At 39.9% G+C, this 22980-nt stretch overlaps 1 protein-coding gene across 7 annotated transcripts in view; it reads left to right on the forward strand.

The window, feature by feature from the left end:
• SLC4A4 (solute carrier family 4 member 4) overlaps positions 1–22980 on the forward strand; it is a 314923-nt gene that overhangs the window by 193758 nt on the left and 98185 nt on the right. For all 7 annotated transcript variants that reach the window (XM_074344725.1, XM_074344736.1, XM_045506140.2 and 4 more), the window contains 4 exons: positions 12461–12618; positions 19327–19414; positions 21704–21858; positions 22489–22602. In XM_074344725.1, the coding sequence (XP_074200826.1) occupies positions 12461–12618; positions 19327–19414; positions 21704–21858; positions 22489–22602 (515 nt within the window). The remainder of the gene's footprint in view (positions 1–12460; positions 12619–19326; positions 19415–21703; positions 21859–22488; positions 22603–22980) is intronic.

A 22980-nucleotide genomic window follows, 5' to 3' on the forward strand; every position in this document is an offset into this window, starting at 1 on the left:
TTAGAAGGTCCACTTGTCCCATTCCTGGAGCCACAAAAATCTTTCAGTATGAACACTGTCTAAAGGACTGCACCTCCAAGATGCAAGCGTGGGCCTTCTTTACATATTTTTTCAGTTCAAAGACCATCTAAGGCAGTGGTTCTTAAGCTTTTTTCATGTCAAGAATCCACTTGAGTTTGTGATGAAACAATGGATGCACTTACCAGAGAAATGCACAATAAATGTGTAGGCACAACAACTTGCAAATAATTTCAGTGTCCTTGGGCTTCCTGGGTCCCCATTGGGGACCCCAAGTTCAGAACTGCTGCTCTGTGCTTTGAGAAGAGCCCTGCTTTTTCCTTTTGTTCCCAGAGAAGGGAACCACAGGTGAGACGGAGGACACAGAAGTCTGGACCACCAGCCTTGAGGTTTGCAGGATGTGGAAGGCAGAGCCTTGCCGGCTCCTGGACCACACTGGGGTGGAGCAGATGGTGGGGGCGCTGAACAGTGCTCAGTCCTGCACAAGAAGAGCACTCCACTTGGTTGCTTGTCAGGCCATTAACTTCCAACTCTTGCCTCTGATGATTCCACACTCCCACCTCTCATCCCTTGAACTTTTTGTTTTTAAAAGAGCAGTCCATGTTTTTTTATTAGCTACCCCGACTGGGATGTGTGCAGAAGAGAACGCACACGAAACATCTCCCCTTAAACTATAATTTTCTCTTAAAGTCACTAATCCCATGATGCTAATTTTTGTTTTTTTTGTCTTTGTTTGGTTGTTCCCACTGCAGCCCCTCTCTCCCAGTGGCAGCTGAAGATTGTGGAGCAGAAAGAACAGAAAAAGAAAACCCTATGTTTAGGGTCTTTCTTTTTGGAGTGGACTGTAGACTGATACTGCTTTTAAGATATTAATAGGTAGAGTGAGAGTGGAAGTAAAGCATGTCACCTTTTTTTTTTCCTGCTGAAAACAGTCGTTCAAGGACAAGGGTGTCATTCCAAGGGAATGCAGATAAAATGGTGCCGTTACTGTGAGCAGTTGTGTTACTTTTACAGGATAGCTGCACTGATCCACCCACGCTCACCTTCGCCTTCAGTTTATCTGATTTTTTTTAGCCTTACCATGGTGAAGAGATCTCAGCAACTCTTTCAAGTTAAAACTTATACATCTATACACTTGGTAGAATTAACTTGCGTGGAGAGGTACTGTACTGGGTGAATATATGTTTTTAAGTCCATGATACCAACTGGGGAAAGAGATTTCTATCTGAAATCCAGAGGATTGTGAATTAAATGTAGTGCCAATATAACTTTATTTTACTTTATTCCTTTGGGAGAGAAAAACATTTTATTATTTTGCTGATCATCTGTTTACCATAGATTCCAGGATTACACTAACCCTAACCTGGCAGTAATTATTGTTACCACTATGCTATTTGAGGCAGTGTACTAAGAGCTTTTTACGTATCATCTGCATGTGGTGTGTGGTTTTCAACCTGCCTTACAGATGAAGAGGCTAAATGCAGAAGATAAGTAACTCTGGTCTTCTCAGCAACTATTGCTCAGGTTAAAATCCAGTGAAAATTGAGGTCACAGATATGTTTAGTGTTCAGCCAGATTTTCAGTGGAGCATCTGTTACTCATCAGTATTGGTGAAATGTTTACTCTTGATGTCATGTGAGCTTTGGACCTTTGAAGAAATGTGGTCCTAGTCTTGTGTTCATTGTAGACACTTCCTTCTCCTTTACTCTCTCTATCCAGGCATTCAACAAGTCCTGTATATTCTGCCTTCTAATTTTTCCCAAATCTGTTTTCAACATTCTGTCCCCACAGATGTTCTCTTGGTTCAGAGCCTCATAATATCCCTCCATGTAACACATGGATTGAGGGGCCTGTTACTTGCTCAGCACTGAGCTTGAGGCAGCCAGGGTCAGGCTCACCCTCCCCGTAATTCTTGGCTAGAGTTTGGAGGCATAGGTAGGTAGCATCTAAGGGGCATCCAGGTAGAGGGCATTTCCCACCAGGTAGATTAATAAGTATTTCAAGTTTCCTTCTCTGCATCACAGAGCAGGTGACCTGCCTTTACACACAGTGGAGTACATGGCACAATAATGAAAAAGAAAAAAGGACTTTTAAAAACATTATCTAACTCAGATGCACCTAGACTTTGCAAGTTCTTGATTTTCTTTAAATGGTTTTTAAAAGTGCTATTTTTTTAATGTGGATTTTCTGCTTTCCCTCTCTCTCTGTGGCTCATTTTATTTTATGTAATTAAATCCTGTTAAATACTTTAAAATGTGTTTATTAAAAATTTTAAAGGTTATCTGTACAGGGCCTAAACCATTGTAGATGCTTGACCCTGGTTTGCTGTGTAAAAGGTTTAGAAGTTTCAGGACAATTTCTTCTAAACTTTTGGTAGTAAAGTATATTCATCAGGAATGTAAGGGTTTCAGCGGGTAGTGAAGTGGGCAGAGAGCACATTCTGGCTTGGCCAGTTGGCTGTATGAGTTTCATGAAGTCCTTTAAACTTTCTGAACTTTAATTTCCCTTATCTGTAAAATAGTTAAATAGTACATTTCTCATAAACTTTCTGTAAGAATTCAAGTAAAATAGTAAATGTGAAAATGTTTAAAATACTGTAAATAGCTAAAAACATTGATTTTTTAAAAATGATATAAGACATAGAAAATGTGACTAGAGATTTTAATAAGGTGATTTTTCAACTAGGTCAGTACTTGAAATTTCATTCTATTTAGAAAATCAGAACTGATGGATTGTACTTAATGTTATATTTAGTTTAATAGCCATTTGTAAATGTGCTGCTTTGCAGAGTCATTTGCATTAATGATGGTGAGATGTCTATATTTGGAAAGAAAAATTAGAAAATCAAATTTTCACCCTCGGGGGACTGTTTTCATTTTGTGTTTTTAAAAACGGAATAAGCAAAAGTAGAAGAGTGTTTGAAAAGTAAAAACACGCAGCCACAGAGCCATTTGGCTTTTTGTCTTATTTAATTACTCCGCCCTCTTTCATGGCTTATACACTAAGGAAATCTGAGACCGTGCCATAAATGAGCACTAATAACATCCTATGTGATTGTCGAATGGTTGGATTCTGCAGGTGATCAAGCACTAGCTCCTCCTTTTAGGCCTTTTAGACATGGGGCTGATTAAATTTAGCCATTGGAAATATTCTTCTAAATTACAACTTGAAGATAACCTGAAGGGTAATCATTGAAGACAAAACAAAAACCATTTACAGTAATTATTCTAACAGTCCTCTCTATCACACCAAGAACGTCCGATTCCACGAATTAGCTTATGGGATAAGTAAAGGCTATCTGTATTTAACAGAAGAAGAAGCTTTGAGATGATTTGTCTTACCTAGTCTTGATATCAAAAGCAATTCCGGGCTTAGCTTATAAAACAACAATTCCTATCTTTTTCCTTCTTCTGTCATTTCCTTGTTGAGCAACCATACAATTTACAGTAAAGAAGTGAGATTTAGGAATGGAATGTTGGGGTGTGTTTGAGGTGGTATTTGAGCAGGCTACTTAGGAACACGTGGACCCTGTCCTCAGCCCAACACTCTCCAGGAGATCAAGTAGGGACATGTGTACAGAGAGGCAAGGGCCAAGGAACTCTTTATTACTGACTGAGGTTTTGACTGCAAACCCCACAGCAGAACCGCGGTGACCTAGGCAGAGCCTCCTGCCTCGTCTTGGTAGCTGTGAAGAACCTATAAGCGAAAGAGGCTGCTTGTACTTGAACTGAAGAGGAGGTCTGCTCTTTGTACTGAGAACCTCCTACTACAAAGAAAGGCCAGAACAGAGCTTTCAGTGAGAAGAACTATCTCCCTAGTGCCTGAGAAAAGCCAGTGAAGGTTAACTGACTTCGAATTTGATTAGTTCCGATGAGTTCTTATCTCCCTTGGATGTGGGATGGGAGGACTGCTGGAAAGTTGGGGGAGGACGGGCCATAGGGACAGTCTTCAGTTAACCACAGAAGCCAACTGTAGGCAGTATAGCAGTCCCCACCTATCATACTCCAGGATTCCTGGAACTGGGGACAGTAGATCTGTTCCAAATATATACACATAGTTCTTGGTAAGTCAAATCTATTTCAAAATTATCTCAGGGATTAGTTTTCACAAGGCTACTTTTGATGGATTGCTTCTTCATCCCAGCCCTGTTGGAGGCTAATTATAACCCAAAGGAAGCATACTGGATTAGGTTATATTATGTTTATGTTGAGCAGTGCAATAGGGTTTGCATGCCATTGGAAGATAAAGGCAGGAATATCTCACCTGCGACGTAGCACAGTCAGGTGGCCTCCCCCTTATTCATGGTAGAAAGAGAAAAGGCAGCAGGGAAGTTTGCTTTCTATGTTGGAGAAACTAGAAAGAAGGTTGGGGAGGAGTGAGCCCTACACTTTTTGTGTGTCTTGCTAGGTACTTTATCTCTTACCTCATGTTTTCAAAAGTCTTTGACATATGAATTAGGGCTGTGGAGTATAGTTTTAGTGTTTCACTGCCCTTGATTTCCTTTTTTGAAAGTTTCCTGCCAAGGGAGCACTACATGTAAGCCAGATTTGCAGTGAAACAACAGTTTATTTATTAAGACACTCATAGTATAATTGTTTTATTAAAGTAAAACATATTTGTGTTACATATATAGATGAAATCTACTCGATTTGTTTTTACAGTGTGGACAGACCTGTATAGTTGTCATTCAGATTATGAAATAGAACATGACCAGGATAGTATATTTGTTTTTTAAGGACATAATTTCCTTTCTTGTTTTTATTAATTCCTTCTTTATCCCTTCTTTGAGTTTCATTTGCTGTTTTATTCTTACTCCTTAAGATATATATTTAGATCATCAAACTTTAACTTTTCTTCTTTTGTAATATTTGCACTTAGGCTATGAATTTTACTGAACACACAAGTTTAGCTGCATACCACATATTTTGATATGTCCTGTTTTCATATTATGAATAATTTTGACTTTAATAGGTCCTTGATACATATGCTAATCTCTAGGACATCTAGTTTGTTTTTAAAATGGATTCTGTTGAAATTCTCCATCTCGTCAATGTTTCAAAATATTATTAAGTTACTTCAAAGTCTGTCTCTGGTAACTGTAATATGTGGCTCCTGTAAGTTTGTTTCTAATTTCTGTTTTTTCTTGGATGAGAAAAAAAATGACTGGAAAGCCATTTGATCTTGTCTACTAGTATGCTTAGTAATTTCTGATTGAATATCAGTGGTTTCTGATTGAGTATCAGATTGAGTCTCTGAATATTGAACATACATAATAGAGCTAAGTTGGTATTCTGGATAATGTTATCTTTCTTCAGAGATTGTTCTGTTTCTGGGTGGCTTAGGTAGGCCAGCCAACTTAACATTTAATCTGGAAGTGAGCTGACTGGAAGCTGGGTTTCAGTCTTTATGTGGATTGGTTTATTACTAGTTTGCCCTTATGCCTTGAGTCTTGTCCTTTAGGGGTCCCCACTAAATGCCTGGCATGTTTGCTTATCACTTTGAGACTGCTGAAGACTCTGCTCAGTTTCTGAATTTCTGCAGCTACTTAGAAATCATCAAATGCCTTTAGAAGAAAATCAGAGCTGAATTTATCCTTACCTTTGGGCAGTTTCCTTCTTCAGGGATACTGGCTCCTTAGGCTTTTAATGTCATAGTAACTTTCTGATTCATTTAAACAGATTACAGAAATCCAGCTTTTCAGTTTTTCTTCCTGGAAGGGTTGGTGTGATGTAAGTTAGTTTACAATAGTTGGAAGTGAAGTCTCTGAGAAGTATTATTTAGATTGGAAATTTCTTCTTCACCAAATACACTGTTCCACACCTAAAACCACCCATACAGAATCCAAATTCTGGGATTAACAGATTTAAGAGACACGAGTTATGATAGAGAAATATAGTTGAGCATATGAAACTGTCTCTGAGTCTACTTTTCTAACCAGCCACATGGATTAAGATGTAAAGTCTTTTTCCATTCATTTGTCTTGCTGTAAGAGAAAACAGTTTCTTGTCTTCAAGGCACTGCACCCCTCTCATTAGAAAAAAGTCCCAATGAATCTGTCAAACTTTAATCCATCAAATTGGCCACCGGAGTGGGCAGAGGCAGAATCATCTTACCTGTGCTGAGTGAGAGAATACTTTTATCCTATCCTAATAGTTAATATTGCTGCATATCATAAATGAATAAATTCATACTCAGAAAGATTTACTGTGATGCTGTTTGGCCCAGGTATTCTCTCATACTTTTGAGTTCCTTCAATCTTAAGTTTCAACAGCATGTAATTATATCCCAATGCCGTATTTTAGGCACTGCTCAGGAGTCAGCCTCAGTGAGATTAAAATGTAGGGTGATCATATAATTTTTTTCTTAGCCCAAGACACTTATGAGAGTGAAAGAAGGTGATATTAATACTTACTCCAGGACAGTGGGGTAAACTGGGGCTGTCATACATGTCACCAACCTGATAAGTATGGTGACCCTACTTTACCACTAACACGGGTACATTTCCACTGGAAGGACATGGTACTAAGGTGTCCTAGAATGATTTTGAGCCTACCAGAGGAATTAGTTTGGGAAGGAATAAGAGCTGGCAGTTTTCAAAGAGAATGTGAAGGGGGAAATCAGCAGGAGGAAGAGAAATAAACTAAGAAGGAGAGAAGAAGAGAGGAAAGAACACAAGTAAGAAAGCTGAGAATAAGCTTTTTGCCCCAGGAAACCAGGCGGATGTTAGCCTGTTGACACGGGGCATTAGGCAGGGGTGAATTGAGAATAACTACAGATTGGAAGATTAAAATCATTCTCCCGGAGAGGAAAAAAGAATGTATGGAATGGGGTAGTAATAGGTGTAAGCTTTGGAGAAATAATCAGGTGTAGATGATTTTTATAACATCACTTGTAGGAAGGATGTTGAACAGCCTATAGGGTTTTCTTCTAACAGATCAGATTCAAATGACAAACCATGAGTACTCCTGATTATAAATCCCACTTTATTACACTTATTTTTAACATATGCTAATAGTGGCAGACAAAAGGAGGTAGGGTTTAAATACATGTCTAGTGCCTGAGGAATAATATGACAGCCTGGACCTGCTTACCAGTTGATGCTGTAGGTCTGAGGGTGATAGTCAAGAGCTGGGAGGACATAATGTTATTCCAGTCAATCAAGATTGAGTAACAGTTACATTGTGACAGGTCTCATATAGAAAACCTAAAATCTATAAACTTTTCATAGAAGAGGACAGGAGAATCTAAGACATGAGTGGGGTTTGGAAGATTGACTTTTTCAGTCAGCTACACGTGATGCCTCTCTTTTGTGCATGAGTAACTTTCCCATCATCACACGGAGCTGTCATCCCACATACACCATCTCTGTTATAATTAGTCCACTTGATCTGCTTTACCCATTCATAATCTCTAGTTTCTTGGATATGCTAGTACTGTGATCGCTGGGTTGTTAGAGAGCCACTTAGAAAGTGAGGAAGATTAAGAAATTCTAAGAGTAAACATTTATGGCAGAAGAGCAAGCCATGTACTTCTGAGTAATTATAGCAAGACCTCACTTTGGAAGAAAGAATACAGGCTTGTATAAAAGGAACCTGAAATGTACATTCCTAGATTCATGGAGTTGGTGATATTACCTGGTAAAGACAAAAAAGGGTCCCCATATCACTGAGCTAGTCCCAGTTTCTTTTACCAGTTGTACCTCCACATGGCAGCCGTTTGAAATCCATTTCTTTGGAATCAAGTTTGGCTAATGGAAATTTTTTCCACTGTGTGTGTTCTCATAGTTGGCCCTGCATAAAATCCAGGATGGGTATCCCTTAGAGAATCAACTAATGGTCTGTAACTTTATCTTTGGCATTCACTCCAGGTGAGTTTATTGGATTATCTTCAACCTGATGTGAAAGCCTTAGATTCTGTTCTTGTGTTCATGATCTTTTATTGTTCTTTGTTTAACTCCTGGGTTATTCTTCACCATTCTCTGTTTAATGTTGACAATTTTTTCTCGGTATTTTCTTATTGTTCACATTTTACTGTTTAAGCCCAGAATTGGTTTTTACACTTCAGTCATTACTTTGTATCAGGTCATACTGAGGTACTTGAAAAGGAGAACTTACAGTATCAGTATTTGAGGAGCCCGCCTATATGAGAGAGCTCTTTAAACCTGATTCACAGAGGAGCCTTCCTTGAACTCCGTTGCCAGGTGTGATTACTGCATTCTGTGACCTCCCATTGAACAGTATACCTTTCGTATTGTGTTTATGTTTCTTCTTTCATTAGAGCACTTTTTATATTTGCTCCTCTTCATTGAACTGTAAACTTCGGGAGAGTAAAGTCTGTCCATTCTTGGCTGTGCCCACTATCAGGCCTTAAACATTGCAGGCACCCAGCCAGGAGTCTAGTGCCATCACCCAGGATATAGGTGGTCGTCATGTGGACCAGGGTGTTAACAGTGAAGGTGGTGAGGAACAGTCGGATTCTGGATGGACTTTGTAGATCCAACAGGATTTGCTGATAGAGTGGGCATGGGGTGTGAGATGGAGAAATGCTGATGATGACAGCAAGGTTTTGTCCTGAGCAATGGGAGAACAGAGTTGCCATGAACCAGGTGAGGAAGACTACAGGAAGAGCTAGTTTGAGGGGACTCTCAGGGGCGCTCAGTTTTGGGGTTTGTGAAGTTTGCGATGCCTATTAGACATGCAAGGAGAGATGTTATAGGTCTGGAGTTTGGGGAAGAGGTCCTGGCTGAGGATATAAATTTGTGAGTCATCAGTATATAGACGGCATTCAAAGGCATGGGACTTGGTGAGATCACAAAGGGAGTGTGTGTAGACAGAAAAGAGCCATCTAAGGACTAAGTTCTGGGACACCTCAGGCACCACACATTTTGATTTCAGAATAGCTTTTAGTTTCTCTGAGAACACTCATATTCCACAAACACAATTTTAGATGTGTTGATCTAAAGGAACACATCTTTATAACTACTTCTCTTAAGGGCACATAGAATACAGTTCCTTTAGTCTTAAAAATATACTTCTAATTTTGCAAGATGGCACAGTAATATCAGTAAAGGTACCAGAGTACTGGTAAACCATTTTGTGGCAGTGTATCTTTAGCTGTGGGACAGCCTACAGGTGTTGAGTCAGGTAGTTGCAATAGATCCAGACATAGTATGTTCTAGAATGAGCCTTTAAAACCTCTCTAACTTTCCTGGGCATTTGATGGTCTTTTGGTCTGATTTTTAGTGCTACATAGTTCATCCCTTCCATTCAAAATATTTATTATAGCTGAATTATGTGCAAAGTACGTATTCAGTACCATGGGGGATAAACTGTTCCAACCCTCAAGAAACTCAGGGGGAAGAGTTAAAGTGTGATTCAGAAGTGAGGGCTTCCGGGGTTCCCAAGGAGGTGGGCTGAGATGGTAGAAGGCTAGAAGGCTTGTTTTGAGCTCTGAAGGAAGTTTAGAAATGAGGAAAGGACAGTTTTTGATAATAAGTGTGGGGTCTTACGTACATAAGACAGAAGGCAATTATAGGGGGTGGAGGGTGGGAAGGGATAGATGGGATTTTAAAATTGTAGAATAGATAAACAAGATTATACTGTAAAGGGAAATATACACAAGATTATACTGCACAGGGAAATATACACAAGATCTTATGGTAGCTCACAGAGAAAAAAATGTGACAATGAATATATATATATGTTCATGTATAACTGAAAAATTGTGCTCTACACCGGAATTTGACACAATATTGTAAAATGATTATAAACCAATAAAAAAATTAAAAAAAAAAAAAAGACAGAAGGCAATTATGGTCAGATTACCTGCCTAACTGGAGCAAAGAGTGCTGGAGAGAATGGGAACTAAAACCGGAAGATTCTAGAGCTTCACACCCTGTGTTGGTAACGGGCGCTCTCTCTGGAAGGAGCGGGAAGAAGATTACTCTAGCAGTCATCTTTTGTTATGCATTTTTGGGCCGCTTGACCAAACCCCGCGCTCTGCTTTGTGTCACAGAGAATAGTTTATTGCTGTAACTTCCTTAGGCCAGAATAACAATTTTGGCAATTTGATGCTTTTAGAGCTTTTCCATAGCTATGCTTTTCATGTCTATAGAATGTAAACAGACTTTTTTTTTGAATATTAGTATTCTTGGAGGATAAATGGTATAAACTTGGAAAAGTCTTTTACTGCTAGAAGTAGTCATGCTCCTAACATCTAAAAATATATAGAAGTATGTATATGCTTTTTTTGTTGTTTGTTTACACCAAGTTATTAGCCCCAACTTCCTTATTTTTTGCCTCGCAGCTTTCTTCTTATATGAAGTACCAAATTATAGGAAAAAATCCTATGGCAATGCTCCTGAGGGTGATGAAGTTTTGGGGATTGGGTCTCATCGCACTTATTTCCCCTAATAAGAACTCTTCAAATGGAAACTTGAAAATAAAATGTTCTTATAATTTTTTATCAGTGGGGAAAATTGGGTCATGCCTACCACTTCCCATATCAGCAATAATCCGTGGCAAAAAAAAGGTCACTGGTAACTTTTGACTTGAGGGGAAAGACATTTACATTGGTGATAAGTAGGCGTCAGAAGTCGGTGTCTTTGTTTAGTCCTGCAAGACCCTCCTCTCCATCCTGTTATGATCGTTGAGACGATGTCCTCGAGCTGCTGGGAGGCGTTTCCCACTCACTGAAGGACGCTCAAGCCGTTCTAAGTGGGAGCTGGGGAGGAGGGAGAGAGGAATGGGTAACACCTGCAAGATATGTTTTCAAAGGGGCTGACACCTTTACCCGTCTCCTCAAACTCCCACATTCGTCCCTCCTTCTCCTCCTCACCATCAGGTCACTTGTATTTCACTGCAAAGTTATGAGTCCTCAGAAGCCCTCATCTTCACCCACAAACCTCCCAGCTCGCCCGCCTCCGACCCCACGGAACCTGCCTTCCCCGGCTAGGGCGCATGAGCCCTCTGTGTCACTCTGCAGCTGATCCCTCTCCCTGTGCTGTGGCTATCCTGTTGTCTCTTCTCAGTAGTTCAGGGTTGCTTGAGCTGCTTTTGCAGTTATTCTAATCGCTCCTGCAGCAGCAATCTGTCTCTACTAGATCGTCCTCTTTAACATTCCCGTGTCATCGTATTTCCTATCTTAAAAAATCCTCTATTTTATGCCTTCCTTCAGCTACCTCCCTGATTCTTGGCTTTTCTTGGTAGTAACATTTCTCAAAATAATTCTGCCTACTCCCTGTCTTCGCTTCTTCACCTGTCACTCTTTACTGAGTAGCCAGTGTCCACTATAACGGCTCTTGTCAGGATCACCCAGCAGTGCCAACTTGCCAGATTCATCGGTCCATTCTTAGCTCTCGTCTTATCTGCACTTCCAGCAGCCTTTGACGTGGCTGATACACTTTCCTTATTGAGCCTTTTCTTCACCTGACTGTTGGTGAAGCCCTGGTTTTCCTCCTGCCTCACTGGCTCACTGGCTGTTTTTTGTTTTGTTTTGTTTTTAATGTCTTCTGCCGATATCTCCTCCCTTTCCTATAAAAGGTGGAGTAACCCGGGGTTTAGATGTTACTCCTCTTCTCTGTGTACACTCACACCCAAGGTTGTGTCATCCTATCCCATGGTCTTAAATACTGTTTACATGGTGTAGCTCCTAAATTTATGTCTTTCTACTCCACATTTCCACTTGGACCTTTAGTAGACAAGTTCCACCTAAAACATCCCAAACTCCTTACTGTGGCCTTCCAGGCCCTTACCTCCTGGTCCCCCCTTGGTTATGCAACTTCATTTGCTACCATTTTCTTGCCTTTGCTCCTTCAGCTCCCACCACACTTGCCTGCTTACTGTTCCTCTGACTCCAAGCTCTTTCCTGTCTCAGGGCTTTGCACTTGCTGTTCTCTTTGCCTAGAATATTCTCAGCCCAGATCTTTGCATGGCTTGTCCCCTTGCTCCGATGTCAAATACATTTCTTCAGAGGCCTTCCCTGACCACCCTGTTTAAAGCAGTGCCCTCTTACTGTTTTACTTTTCCTTCTCAGCATTTACCACTACCTAATATCCTATTTTACTTCTCCCCTTGCTGGAATAGGAGCCCCAGAAGGACCTGTTATCAGTTGATCCATCCCTTATCCCTAAGGCTTAGATCAGTTCCTGGCTCACAGTAGAGTCTCAACACGTTATTGAGTGAGTAAATACATGGATTGCTACATATGCAAACATTGTTTTATATGTAAACCATGGGAATATGTGCTCAATGTTTTTGAATACAAAGCCCAGATAAATGTTTACTGTAGTAGAGTGGTTAAACATACTAGAAGAATGGCTAGCTAGGGCCTGCCTGCTGTGTGTGGACTCATACAGAGGAATTCCCTTGAGTGATATATGGAATGCCTCTTCTTGTTCCCTTCTCTGGAAATAAGTTGTGCTTTCTTGGCCCTTCCCATGCAGCTGAAGAATAAGTTCATGAAAAAACTACCCCGAGATGCAGAAGCCTCCAACGTGCTGGTCGGCGAGGTCGACTTCTTGGATTCTCCTTTCATTGCCTTTGTTCGGCTGCAGCAGGCGGTCATGCTGGGTGCCCTGACTGAGGTCCCTGTGCCCACACGGTAAGCTGCTCCTGCCCCCTGGGGTCCACAGTGTGCTTCCAGGGAAAGCTCCTCTCCCTCGGGCTAGAGAACCAGCAGAATGAGGCCACATCCAGAGCAAGCCTATTAGAAAGGTTTCATCTGAAAGAATGGTTCAGACTGACTTTCACACTGTCAAGTTACTTAGCCCTTGTACAGTAGTAGGAATAATAACAATTACGATCATTCACTGGGCTATGTAATAGTTTCTTATGGATTAGTCCTTATAGATTTAATCCTCATAATATTTTTTGGGTTTTTTTTAAGAAATTTTATTTTTGTTGTTTTGTTTGCATTTTATTTGTTTTTGCAGGGGGAAATAATTAGGTTTATTTATTTATTATTATTATTTTTAATGGAAGTGCTGGTGATTGAACCCAGGACCTTGTGCATACTAAGCATGCACTCTACCACTGAACTATACCCTCCCCCCATCACAATAATATTTTTAAAGTATAAGCTGTAGGTGTATGGTTTTTACAGATGAAGGAACTGAGTCTGAGAGTTTAAGCAACTCATTCACGATCATACAGATGGTAAATGGTTCAGAGGTCAGAGTTGCTTTCATTTCCTCAAAAACTGATAGTGGATACAAACACATCTATTTGTATGTATTATATACATACACACATATGTAAAGATCATTAAGCTATACATGTAAGTTTGCACTTTATGTCATGTGCAATAAATAAATCATAAACTTAAGTCTCATACAATTTTATTTTAAAGGAAGCATGTTACTGTTACTACAGTCATGAACTCATCACACTGCACAGAACCTTGGAAGTCCTCCTCTTTATTTCCTCTGTAACCGAGCTCAGCAGGGGAGTCAGGGAGCTGGAATTCTCAAGTGCAATAGGTGAATAGAAGTTAATGCTTCACTTGAACTTGTGCTTAGGAAGAGTTTAAAGAGAAGGTTTTAATCTTCAGGTTGACATCAGAAAATTATCATATAAATAAGACCTTTTCTGAGGGGTTGTCTTTTGTGGGTCCCCGGGTTTCCCAGGTGAGCAGGAAGGGCTCTGAACCCTGCTCAACCGTCTCAGGTGGTCTGAGGGTGATAAACTAAGACAAGGGGCACAGGTTGGTTCTGAGTCAATTTAGAAGGAAAATTGGGAGAACATGTCCTTAGGGCCTTCCAACTCGTAGATTACAGGCCGTTTTTTCCTACCATACCAGCGTTTATCCCCCATTTTTATATTTCTTAGACACCGAAAATAGGAATAATACTTCTCGTATTATAGTATAGGAGTAATATAAGCAGTCATTGGGCAAATAGCAGAGGAAGAGAGATGATCGGAGCCGCTTCAGCTAATGGGATTATCATGACTTGTGTTTTCTGTGACTTCACTTTGTGCCTGAAAACATTCCAGCAGAGCCTCGCAGTCCTATCTGAGCAATTACCTGGCCAGCAGCTCGCTGACTCAGACTGTGGCCAAAGTCCAGCTTGTGTGTCCCTCTGGTTTTATTTATGTCTCTTTGGACTAACTTTACTGGAGCTTGAAAGAAAAAAACATGCCAAGAAGTGTTACATTGCTCTTGCTTTTTCATTTTTATTCTTTTTCTCGAGAAGCTACACATGGAAGACATTTTAAAAGGCTTTTTTATTTAACAGTAATGTGAGTTCATTGAGTAGCACATCATGACCATTTCTGTGTCCCTCTTAGCATCTGCTCCTGTCTGGCTCCGTTCCTTCTGTATTGGAGGGTGGTACTAGTCTAGAGGTAAAATCTAGCATCATTTGAATTAAGAGAAGGAGCCCAAGCAATTCGAGGGGATGTAATTTAATAATGTCATAAAACTATGTCAGGGCAGTAATCTGAATAATATGTCCTAGCATGTTAACATTTTTCCAGGAAATAGTTTTATCCATTTGCAGTCCTCAGAACCAGGGCAAGCTGTAATCACTGAGTAGGGAGTCTCATTAGCTTTTTTGTGCATGAGTAATGTGGGGCCATTTACAATGGCTGCATCCTGTGAAATCCAATAAAGGAAATCCCACAGGCATTGTGGTCGTCACTGTGAAGGATGCCTTTGCACTCAGCCATGTGCTCTAACATGCGTGCCACCCTGTTGTCCTGCAGGGAGACCTGAGAAGTCTATTTCTGTGCACATCTTGTAACAACGGTCAGTTTTTATTTTGAAGGTGGAGGAAAGTTAGGCTCTTTTGCTTATTATCATTATTATTACTGTTTATAATAAATAGCGTTACTTCCATGTGCCTTATAGGAAATATGGCTGGAGCCACTCCCCTTGTGCAGGGTCCTTCTTGCCATCCATGTGAATGCAAATAAACTCTGTCCTTGGGTCTTCGGTGACTTGGGAGGATATGTTTATCATTTTCCTAGCGTCTTGCAGACACTCTACTTGCTGTCATCTTACCTTTGTCCACAGAGGCCACCACTCAGTCGTATTTATGGGCCACATGAGAATAAATATTATCCCCATTTTACAGTTGAGAGATGGAGGCACAGGGGAGATTCACTATCAGTGCAGATTTTTGACTCTGAGGCCAGGCTTTCAGGGAAAATCTAAGGCGGTATCCAGAATGAATTGGAGTAAAATACTTTAGGGTTTTCCCGTGAAGACTAATAAAAACCCCTGACCAGTTTGTCCTTTTCTGACCTTGATGTTCACATCTAAGGCAGATAGTTATTCGGGGAGCTCTAGCCCTCTAAAAAATTAGAATGTTTACCCCTTTATACCACTGTAAATTAATACCTGTTTAATATTTATAAATAATGATTTGCCTAAAAGTGGCTGTTTATGCCTAATGGTCAAAACCATAAAAAATTCTACCAGAGGAATTGGGATCGAGGTCCTGCTAGTTCAATTCTGTCTTGTGTAATGACCCTCCAGTTGCTCGCTGCTGTTTATCTGATGTAAAGTGGTCGGTTATGGTGGGTTTGTACTGCTCGTGAATTTATTGTGACAGCGACAGTTTAGCTACATTTTCCAAAGCCACTAAATATGAATAATGGGTTATTTGATTCACTGTTGTTTTGAAAGAAGGGCGTAAAGGATTGGTACATGCTGAGTTTATTCTAGAAATAGCTGTGATATATCAGGAAGGTGGGGGCACATCCTTTCTGAAAAGATTGAGTGGCTTAGGAAGGCTGGCTCTTTTTCTGATATCATGCTCTGTTTCTGCCTATAATTATTTTGTGAATGTAAATATAGTCCGTTGCTTCCGGACACAGATCGTCTGGTACTTGTTTTTGCTGTGGGGAGTGCCAGGGGCAACCTCCCCAGGCATAATTAATTATATGGAAAAGTGCGTAAGATGAGAAGGGCCTCATGAAGATTCTTGAGACAACCAGGCACTATTAAAAAGTCCAACTATGGCTTGTTCTAGATATGAGTGAATAAAAACAACTCAGCAATGTAAATTAATTATTTCCCCTGAGCCGGCAACATGGGTTGTGCCCCTCCAGCCACACAAACGTGATGCTTACTCTAATTTGTTAATAAGGGAAAAAAGCTTCTGGTTAAAAATAACATCTGTCCATTGACAAAAACCAGCTTAAGTCATGAAAGTTTTCAGTACATTGCAAAAGCCGAGTTTGGCAAGATGTACTTCTGTCATAAAAGCTGTAACAGCTTTTGCTTCTTTGAGGGTTAAAGAGGAGAGAGAGAACATGTTTCGGGCAGAGGGAACGTCAACTTGATGAGTTGTTCTGTGTTGTTAGTTTTCCCAGACCTCTCATCCCAGTTTCAACAATGCAGTTCAAATTAGAGGCTTCTTAAGGGTCTGCTTTCCTGCAGATGAAATTCTTGACCTGAGGTGATGTTTCCTGCTACCTGGACATGGCCAGATTTCCCCTCTATATCACTTAAAGGAGATGGATTTACTGAATGGTTCCTGAATGGAGTAATGTGAAAATTTTAACTGATATGTAATGTTTTATTTCTCTTTGGCATTCAATGATTTTCCATTAAAGAAAATATATCTATATGTATATGTTTAAAATAAAAATCACGTTACCCAGGGGAAGAGGAATTGTACCTTTATATCTAGGTTAGTGGAACACTATAGCTCTCATGTACTGAGTTGTTGCTATGATAAATACTGTGGTCACCACTGGTCTGTTACTTCCATTCATGCTTTGGTACTGTTTCATAAAGACCAGAGTAAATATTTGTAGGAAATGTATGCCCTCATCTCATAGGATTTAGGTTATATGATCCATTACTCTGTCAGCTCTTGGACTAGCTACCCATCATCTGTCTAAGTTTATCTTTGAGGACTATTAAGGATGAGAGTATTTTCCTCGCTTTCTAACAAGACACTATTTTGGCTTTGTTGCCATATAGTCAACCTGATCATTCACTCACGTGTTGGTTGATAAATGTGCATTTTCATCACGTGTAAACCATCATGATGGAGATACTGGGGAGAGGTAGGAAGAGGTAAAGAGTGGTTCTGGGAAGGTTTTAGATATTATGCTTTACTGAGAAACTAATATTTAGATACACTGACATAATTAAAAATGGCAGGCAAAGGAAATCCATTATTTAAAAATGTGTTAAGTAAAGCATCCAAGGATTGCGTGTTTTCTCTTGCCGTTCCGCATCTGCTCCCTTTTCCTTAAACTGTGCCCCTGGTGTGCTGTCTGACGATCAGCCCTTGGGAGGCAGGTAAATAGGATGGGGAAAGGCGACCAGCACTGCAGGTGTTTCCTAATGAGATGTGTAGTTTATTTTAGGGTTAAATACTTTATGCATGTGTTGGACTCAAGTCAGTGATCTGTCCCTTTAGAAAAATGCATTGTACTGTCATAAAGAAGCACTTTATAGTGTTGTATGTGCTGGTGTATAATTTAGGTCCAGATTCAAAGGAAAAGAAGTTCTAGTTAGAAGAACTACAATCCAGTTCTAATAATGACTGCCTTCACACTTCAGCAGATTCTCGTGCCTGCTGATTGCTTTTGCTGTTTCATCTGCTGCGCTAACACTTGAAAGTGAATGTGCCACTGCACTCCACAACTGGTTTCTACGCAAATAACCCTGAATGGCTTTATGCTTATTCTAGTATAAAACCTGAGTATTCAAACTTTCAGATGAACTTCTTACGTTCTTAATTTCTGTTTCTTTCTTCACCCTTTGGATTGAATTTTTTGATGAGAAAAAGGAATTATCCATTCAAGAGTGTTTTGGAACAGACTCTTAATACTTTGAGGAGTACTCACTATCCATTCTTTCTTATTTGAAGTGAGGTATATGAATAAATAAGTAAAAAATAAAATTTTACTAAGCAAAGTCCTAAGCCATTCCTGGTCCCATAAAATCTTACCTAAGATTTCTCATCACCAGCTAAGTACCCACAATATCTTTCCCTAGAGTGGCCTATGGAAGTCATAGTTGGATAGCTTTTCTCTGTGGAATCACAACCCTGGTATATGGGTTGGGCAGGTATTATTAGGCAGAATTGTGTACTGAAAAGAACAAGAGATAGGAGGCTAGCTACTCTGTCATTTACTAGGGGCAATCTTTGGGCTCATCCACTAACTTCCTTGACCCTAGGTTTCTTCACTATTCAATGGGGATAAGATTCTGTCCTTATTGCCAAGAGCAGTAGGAGTTTAAATGATGTGTGAATGTGAAATGCTTTATTTGCAGGCTTTAAGAAGCTGTGCAAATGTACGATGTGAGCATTTTTATTGTCCTCATTATCTCCCTGTTAGATAAGACATGAACATAAATAATCAAGGCAGGGATTAATCCAGTGTTGCCTTTTGTGTGTATATATTTAATATATAAAGATACATATTTAATTCATTTATTTATTGGGTTTCCTTCTCCCTAGTTGAGACAAGCATCTTTGCCCTTGTGCTCAGTGAAGGATTCTTTCCAACACAATAAGAGGTGCACTTAAATGGAGATAAGCTCATTATTGCAAGTTTCAGGACCTACTTACCATGAAGCAGTGCTTTGTGGATCATCAAGAAAACAAATCTGGAAAAGAAAAGGAGGACACCCGCAAAAGAACTTTAACTGTGAATGAGGCTTTATTTTGAATTTCTCTCATGTTTTTCTTTCTTTACTTTGGCTGTCAGCATGTGGCTTACTTATAGAGGGCTTGGTGTTTGCTGACTCCCAGCCACTTCTGAGTAGAAATATTTCTGAAAAGTACGGAGAGGATCATTTGTCACCACCCATACTGAGTAAAGAAGAGTCAGAGAAATCTGAAGATGTACTGAGTCTTTCTAGTTACTGCGCTTAATGGGTTTTCTCCAAAGATTCTGAAAGTCAGTAGAGAGGGAGACAGAAGAAAGTTTAGAAAAGAAAGATTGAATGACTCATAAAGTGACCCTTTCCTTCTCAGTGAAGAAGCTTCTCAGGTTTCTGTGCTAAATTCTCCCTTGCCTCCAAATGAACTGAACAACAATTTGTGTTTCACGATAGTGTGAAAGGGTGTCTTTCATATTACCAAGAAAATTACTTTGTTTTGTTTTTGTGTTTATTTATTTATTTTTTTTGATGGAGGTACTGGGGATTGAACCGTGGACCTTGTACATGCTAAGCCCTCACTCTACCACTGAGCTGTACCCTCCCCTCCCTTACCTCTGTTTTAAAGATTAATTCTAGACCTGACCTTTTTATGAATTATGATGAACATGTCTAAGTTGTGTGTATATTGAGTCTGATGAAATGTATGTTATAGCCTTTGCTTCTTTCCTCCCCCATTAGGTTCTTGTTCATTCTCTTAGGTCCTAAGGGGAAAGCCAAGTCCTACCATGAGATTGGCAGAGCCATTGCCACCTTGATGTCTGATGAGGTAGGGAATCGGCAGTATGGTGGTCTGTGAATGTCCTACTTGTGTTTTCATGCTGTGAGTTGGCTGTCACAATTTATTCAATTAGAATTACATAGTTACCAACCTTCTTTAAAACATGAGGTACAGTCATCCATGCAAATGAGCTGACATCTACATTTGAGATTTTCATAAAGTAAATTTTATGTTAGAATAAGACATATTTTCCTTTTTTCCTAAACATTTTCAGTTCTTAAAAGTGATATATGTTAAATATTCTTTAACATGTTCAGTTCACTGTATTAACTTAAACTTTATCTCTTAGAATGTTTAATATATTCATTCTGGAAATTCAAATGTCCATATACTAAATTGTTTCAGAAATAATGAGTTCTATAAACTAATGTATAATAAATGGATAATGCATTTTCCCCCCCGGGTATCAGAAAATACCTGTTTTAATGGTTTTCTTATCTTGTGGGAAGAAATGATACACATACTAAAATGCATTAGCAACTGTTACTGCAGAGTATCTAGGACTTTGGAATTATGACCATACACTCATTACAACTTTAATGTCATTACACACATTCTAGACATGACAAAACTCCAAACTAGTCTCATAGTAGGAGAAATACTATTAGAATATAGGATCGATGATTTCTGCTTTTGTGTCTTTCTAGCTTACTGTTTTCCCACATGTTTTGTTTTTGCTTCATTGCTTGATTTGTTAGCTTCTCCATGTGTTAAATGCAGAACAGTGCATGAGTTATGGAAGTTCTGTTTGATGATTACTCAGATGGTTACTTAATCTGGGAGCACTGGCAAATAGCTGTGATGTTTTTCCCCCTTGCGGCAACTGAGCATCTCAGTGGGTTCTTTTATTTATTTTTTTGTATGTTTATATTTTCTTAAAAAAATTCTTCCTCCTAAGATGTATCAGTTAGAAATTCTTTAGGCTGCAAATGACAGAAAATCCGATTTACAATGGCTTAAACAATTTAGGGTTTATTTTGTTCACATACTAGGAAATTTGGAGGTAGGTAGTTGCTGGAGTTGGTTTAGCTTAACTGCTTAATGATAAATCAAGTACCAAGGCTCTTGCTTTGCGGTCTTAAGATGGTTACTGCTGTCACCTGCAGTGATCTCGTCATACTCAAGCCAGGAAGGAGGCAGGTAATGTTAGCTATGTCTGTCTCTTTTAACAGGTGTTCTAAAGCTTTCCCTTTTCCTTTTATCTCATGGATCAGGACTGTCCATCCTTATCTGCGGGGGAGGCTGGGAAAGTGACTTTGACTTTCCAGCCTCTATAGTGGGAGGTCCAAGAAAAAATGAGGCTGTGGCCGGTCACGCCCACTACAGGTGATATGCCGGCACTTTGTATTGCCCTCCCCTCAACCCCACAACCCCCAGACCATTACATGTTGTTTGTTGAATCGCTTTTAAAAATTCCTGTCTAGGAGAAGAGATCTAGTAGCAATCTTTAAGAACAGGCAAGGATATTGAACAGGGGCCATCTTCTCTCCTGGAGACAAAAGAATTTGAGTTACGAGGTATGAGAAGCTTAGGCTGTGTGTAAAGGACTTTCAGATCATCAGCTAGGTTAGAAGAATGGAGCGATTGACAAAGAGGATTATGTACCTCTGGAAGCCCCTTCTTTGAGTTTTTGCATAAAAGACATGGAGGATTTGCTGGATGCTTTAGTTCTGGTCTGAGTATTGCCTTGTTAAAAGATGGCTTAGTTACTGTCCTGCCTAAAGATAGACAGATGATCACCTGCTTCAAGCCCTTTGCTTTATGTGTTGCCAGTATAACTCAGGACTCAGATTTTTCTTTTTTTTTTTAATAGCTAACATTATTTGTGTGTTTGAGAGCTACAGTGTTTGAGTCTTAACCTAGTCTTAACACTCAGCTTGAACTTTTCCTTCTTGAATTATAAGCAGTAGTTTGTCGCAGTAGCTTCTATTTCAGGGAATGATCTTCAGTATATATTTCTCTAAAACATTTTCATCTGGCTTCCATAGCAACTATAACATACCAGTGGGAGGTGAAAGGCAATGTTGTTTTACGGTCATTGATAGAAAGAAATTGTAGAAAAGAAACACAGCTGTTTTCTCATGCCTCTACCTATATTCTTTGGGTTCATAATATGAATACTGAAATATTTGGGAACAAGCTGAGCAATAGGAAATGTGAGACTATGGTTATAGTCACACTAAAGTGGATTATGGGTTGCCTTCTTCAGGCTCAGCATGACGTGAGGCATATGTGGTGTTCCCTTGCAGGATCAGCGCCTCTCTCATTGTTTTTCAGGTGTTCCATGACATTGCTTATAAAGCAAAAGACAGGCAGGACCTGATCGCTGGCATTGACGAGTTCCTGGATGAAGTCATTGTCCTTCCGCCTGGGGAATGGGATCCAGCGATCAGGATAGAGCCTCCAAAGAGCCTTCCATCGTCTGACAAAAGGTAAAATTATCAGGCTGTCGGGAGGTTTCATCCTTAAGAAGGAGATTGTGTTTGGAAAAGGAAAGAGGTTCAGGCTGCTGCCCTAATAATTTCAAGTTTCCATTTAACTTAAGGTGTATTATCCCCAGGGAATCACACATGTGCCTTGGTCTGACATTCTGTAGGCACCGTGAAATGAATGTTATATGTTGTGATGTTCCTCAGTGATTACAAATTAGAAAGCTCAGATGATGATATTGCAGGACATCACAGAGGTTCTCTCGGGATGTTCTGGGGACTCCCGGCACCTGTGGAAGCATCAGTTTACTCAAGATGAGTCTCTAGATTTAAGAGGTCAAGCAGTTGGGTGAGATCATTGAGGAGAAGCCATTTTCTGGGAATCTGTGATTTCCCAGGTGGAACAGTTTCCCTTCTATACCACATAAAATTCAGCTTTTCTATTCATCTGGTCATTTGTCTTCACTCTAAATAGAATACTTTAAAAGCTGTCTGTTAGGATGGCAGAAGGAAATAGCCATCTTTATCCAAAGGGTTTTCAATCCTTCTCTTTGTTAGCTAGTGCATGACACAGCCAAGCAGCAGGTGAATGAAATCCACTAATATTCGCTTGGGCTCTGTTGTCTTGCTCAGAAAGAATCTGTACTCAGGTGGAGAGAATGTTCAGATGAACGGGGACACGCCCCATGATGGCGGCCACGGAGGAGGAGGACACGCGGATTGTGAGGAATTGCAGCGAACCGGAAGGTAACTGATGGAGCCTTCTGCCTTCCATGATGAGGTTCTGTTCCCATCTGAATTTCCCTTCATCTTTGTATCAGCATTTTATTCACCAGTTTGGACATTTGGTCAGCCGAAAGATATTTATGGTGTACTGAATAAATCACAGGCCCTTGGGAGGCAGCAGTGAATTGAAAGAAAAAAAATCCCTGTTCGTTTGGGTTTTAGTTTGTTGTGGTGGGAGACTAACAATAAGCAAATAATGAAATGTGGTTCTGGTTTTATGGAGCAAAATAAAGCAGAAGTAGGAAGTTTTGCCATGGAAGAAAGGGATTACCATTTTACATAGCAGGGTCAGAGAAAGTCTTAAAGAGAATTCCAGCATTGGAGGAAAGTGTTGAAGAA

This window comes from Camelus bactrianus, chromosome 2, assembly GCF_048773025.1.
Source record: "Camelus bactrianus isolate YW-2024 breed Bactrian camel chromosome 2, ASM4877302v1, whole genome shotgun sequence".
In the NCBI taxonomy this organism is placed as follows: domain Eukaryota; kingdom Metazoa; phylum Chordata; class Mammalia; order Artiodactyla; family Camelidae; genus Camelus; species Camelus bactrianus.